General features: G+C 43.5%; 1 protein-coding gene across 1 annotated transcript in view; it reads right to left on the bottom strand.

The window, feature by feature from the left end:
* Nucleotides 1-4529, bottom strand: part of Pcca (propionyl-CoA carboxylase subunit alpha) — a 336175-nt gene that overhangs the window by 83096 nt on the left and 248550 nt on the right. Inside the window, exon 21 of the mRNA XM_021203136.1 lies at nt 648-701. Within this exon, the coding sequence (XP_021058795.1) occupies nt 648-701 (54 nt within the window). The remainder of the gene's footprint in view (nt 1-647; nt 702-4529) is intronic.

Below are 4529 nucleotides of genomic sequence, written 5' to 3'. Positions count from 1 at the left end.
GTTTGGGTATGTTGTGGCTTCATTTTCATTAAACTCTAAAAAGTCTGAAACTAGAGAAGCGTTCTCCAAGAAGATGAAGCAACAGGAATAGTTCGTTTTTTAAAAACTATGACTTCATAGTCTTATTTATTTATTTATTTATTTATTTTTTGAGACGGGGTTTCTCTGTATAGCCCTGGCTGTCTTGGAACTCACCTTGTAGACCAGGCTGGCCTGGAACTCAGAAGTCTGCCTGCGTCTGCCTCCCAAGTGCTGGTATTAAAGGCATGTGCCACATTGCCCGGCCCATAGCCCCCCCCCTTTTTTTTTAAAAGATTTATTTATTACATGTAAGTGCACTGTAGCTGTCTTCAGACACTGCAGAAGAGGGCATCAGATCCTATTACAGATGGTTGTGAGCCACCATGTGGTTGCTGGGATTTGAACTCAGGACCTCCAGAAGAGCAGTCAGTGCTCTTAACCACTGAGCCATCTCTCCAGCCTCAATATTTTCCACACAGAAGCTTTTCTCACAAGTCCTGCTTCTCACACAGAGATGTCTCGATTTGATAGCAAAATAAAACCACAACGAAAGCAGCAGAAACATGGGAGAAAGCCAAACATACTCTCTCTGATTAAGAGGACAGACAGCACTTTTTCATACTCACCACTGTGCCAAGAAACTGGATGCTCATGTTTCCACCTGCTTCCCGAGAAAGACACTAAAAGGAAAAACAGTGTAAGATGAAACTGCATCCATGGGGGAAAATGTACAGAATGTTCATAGTCACCAAACAAAACTTGCAAATGCCCACCAAACAGTGAATGAGTGAATAGAAGACAGTATGTCCACATACCGGAATGCTCAGCTGAGCAAGGAGTGAAGCATCAAAGGGGCTGTTCTTTAAAAGACCAATGACAAGATCAGTGAAGTGATGGAGCAGGTAAAGCAATTGCCACCCACGCCTTAGTCTGACCTTGGGTACCCACTGTGAAGGACAGAACTGACTCCCAAAAGTTGTAATTTGACCTTCACACGTGTACCATGGCATATGTGCCTGTACTCACATCATAAACTCAATAATAATTATTATTATTATTAATTAGTAACAATAAGAATGCAATTCTCTTCAAAGAGCAATGAAAAGGAAAAAAGTCCATTTGCCCCATATAAATCAATATAATCTCAAAGCAAAAAAAAATTACTATTTTATTTATTACAACATTAGTTAAAAGAAATAGTCCTGAAAAATGGACACTAAACAATGTTCAGGAAGTAAGTATTCTTCAGTAACCTCACCACAAAGCTGTTTAATCCTAAACTTGTTCCTTCAATTCCCATTAGCAAGAAAACTCATGAGTATATTGAGGAGGCTGGAAGGAAGCTCTGTGGTTTGAAGGTTGGCAGATGAAGCCCTGGAAGATGAATGGTGCATTACTCACTTTTCTTGCTGCTATAAACACCGGGTGACAAGAACTTGAGGGAAGATTTATTTGGGCTCAGTTTATCATGGTGGTACAGACACAGCAGCTCTTGTTCATGGTGGCAGAAGACCAAGACCACAGCCACGGGATAGCCAAGGCTACTCAGGGTCAATTTTCCTTCTCTACTAACAGGAAACAACCTCACAAACAGACCAGTTTTTGTTTAGTTTCTTTTGTTTTTTTGTTTGGTTGCTTTGGTTTTTGTTTGTTTGAGACAGGGTTTCTCTGTGTAGCCCAGGCTATCCTGGAACTCACAGAGATCCACCTGATTATGCCTTCTGAGTGCCGGGATTAAAGTCAACAATCAACACTATCCACTACAGAATATCAGTGGCCTCCACTATACTGTTAGTCCCTTGCCATAAGCAGAGATTCATCAACAAAAATCAGTAGGGTGATAGAAACTAGAAGGACCCTCTAGAGTTCAAACTGAGCTCTCGAGTCCACTGTGGGAGATCCCAGCTGCAGATGGCCAATGGCTTGATACCAAATTGATCTTACTAGCAGGCTTAGGACAATGAAGTGTGCAGAAAGCATATATAATATATATAAGAATCAAATAGTATGTTCAGAATAATGCTTAGAAAGATACCAATCACAAAAGAACACATATGATATGCACTCACTGATGAGTGGATATTAGCCCAGAAACTTAGAATACCCAAGATACAATTTGCCAAACATGAAACTCAAGAGGAAGGAAGACCAAAGTGTGGATACTTCATCCCTCCTTAGAATGGGGAACAAAATACCAATGGAAGGAGTTACAGAGACAAAGTTTGGAGCTGAGACAGAAGGAAGGACCATCCAGAGACTGCCCCACCCAGAGATTCATACCATATACAACCACCAAATGCAGACACTATTGCATATGCCAGCAAGATTTTGCTGACAGGACCCTGATATAGCTATCTCTTATGAGGCTATGCCAGTGCCTGGCAAATACAGAAGTGGATGCTCACAGTCATCTATTGGATGGAACACTGGGCCCCCAATAGAGGAGCTAGAGAAAGTACCCAGTGAGCTGAAGGGGTCTGTAACCCTATAGGAGGAACAGCAATATGAACTAACCATTATCCCTGAGCTCATATCTCTAGCTGCATATGTAGCAGAAGATGGCCTACTCAGCCATCATTGGGAGGAGAGACCTTTGGTCTTGCAAAGTTTATATGCCCCGTACAGGGGAGTGCCAGGGACAGAAAGCAGGAGCGGGTGGGTTGGAGAGCAGGATCGGGGGAGGGTATAAGGGACTTTTGGAATAGCATTAGAAATGTAAATGAAGAAAATGTCTAATAAAAAATTGTTGAGAAAGAAAGAAAGAAAGAAAGAAAGAAAGAAAGAAAGAAAGAAAGAAAGAAAGAAAGAAAGAAAGAAAGAAAGGTATTCTAGAAAGTAGAGCATATTAGAAGACACCTGTGTGCCACTCTGAGTCAGGCTAACAAGAAGCAGAGAGAAAGAACACAAGAATCATGAAGAGCAGGACAGAAGTAAAGCTGTGTGTATAGGAAAACAGTCCTGGCTCCAGCAGGGGCTCCTCCCTAAGCCAGTGCTGAGGCTGTTTGGACTCCAGAACTCATGTCTAATCATGTGGGCAAGTCTGAAAATGAAGCTCAACCAGTGGCCTCTTACAAAACTTCTTTCCCCCTGGGGGTGAGGATTTACTGAAAACAATGAAATTTAAACTGTGAGTGACTGTCAGATAATATGCATTGGGCCTGAATATGGGCCTTCACATGGGTGAAGCCAGAACTTGGCTTTGTGCCCAGCAGTGGCTCCAGGTGGGCAAAGAAGGGAAGCCCCTGAAGTGAATGCAGCCCTAATGGGCAAATGACAGAGTGGCCTTAGCTTAGTAACAATGGAGATGTAAAGAAACACAAGACTCTCAAATGTCAGCTGACCACTCTTACATCTGGCACGTTACAGTATCAAGTCAGCTACCATGATACTTTCTTATTTTCTAAAGCATTTTACTTATTTTCCTTTAAAATTTTTTCACTATCTTTTAGTTAATTTTTTACTTTATTTTAAGCAACTTTAAATTGCTTAAAGTTAAAATTGTATTAAGTTAAAGTATTTACGTATTTTTCTTTATTACTTAATTAAAACTATCTGGAGCTCCCTTCTCTCCTCTGTAACATTCTGCCCATTCTTCGCATGTCTTTTCTTTAACCCTTCCTTTTAGTTCTTGTTCTTGTTCCTAATGCCTCCTTAATTTCATTCACTATAATTACTTTTTCCTCTGTTTTAAATTTTATACCTCATGTTATATAATGCTACTGATTTCTGTGTATGTGTGACATGTGTGTTTATGGCCTGTGTAGAAGGCAGGGGTGACATGTATGTTTATGGCATGTGTGGAGCCAGAGGTGTTTTCCACAGTCTCGCCTCACCTTTGACTTTGAGACAAGATCTATCCCTGAACCTGGGGGTCAGCAGTTTGTCCCCAGCCCCATCACAGCATAAAGCGTACCACTCTCATGTGTCTGACTTTATGTAGGCCCTTGGGATAGCTCAGGTCCTGCCTCATGCTTGTATGGCCGTGTACCAGCTGGGTCATCTCCCCAGCCTGACAGCTTTACTGTGGTCATGGACATATATTAATTGGTCTTAATGATCTTAAGTGTAATTAATATCTTGTTAAGTTTGGTATTGTTGGCCTGAGGAGGGGTGTCTGACCGGGAGCAGTCTCAGGGCCTGATCCGGCGCCTTCCCGGCCCAAGGAGGGGTGTTCGCCTGGGAGCAGTCTCAAAGCCTGAGCCAGAAGGTGAGCCATCTTTGCTCCAGTGCACTGCTGGGGATAGGGCAGACTGGAGAAGCGTCACAGCTTCTGGGAAGGATCCCTTGTCTGGTTCCAGACATCTGGCGCCTTTCCCCGCCCGACAAGGGGTGTCTGCCTGGGAGAAGTCTCCAGGCCTGATCTGGCACCCGGCGCCTTTCCCGGCCCGAGGAGGGGTGTCTGCCCGGGAGCAGTCTCTGGGCCTGATCCGGCACCCAGCACCTTTCTCCGCCCGAGGAGGGGTGTCTGCCCAGGAGCAGTCTCCTGGCCTGAGCCAGAAGGAGAACCA

Source organism: Mus pahari, chromosome 8 (genome assembly GCF_900095145.1).
Source record: "Mus pahari chromosome 8, PAHARI_EIJ_v1.1, whole genome shotgun sequence".
Classification (NCBI taxonomy): Eukaryota; Metazoa; Chordata; class Mammalia; order Rodentia; family Muridae; genus Mus; species Mus pahari.
Note: the sequence above shows the minus strand (reverse complement) of the source record. Positions and strands in the feature narration are given on the sequence as shown.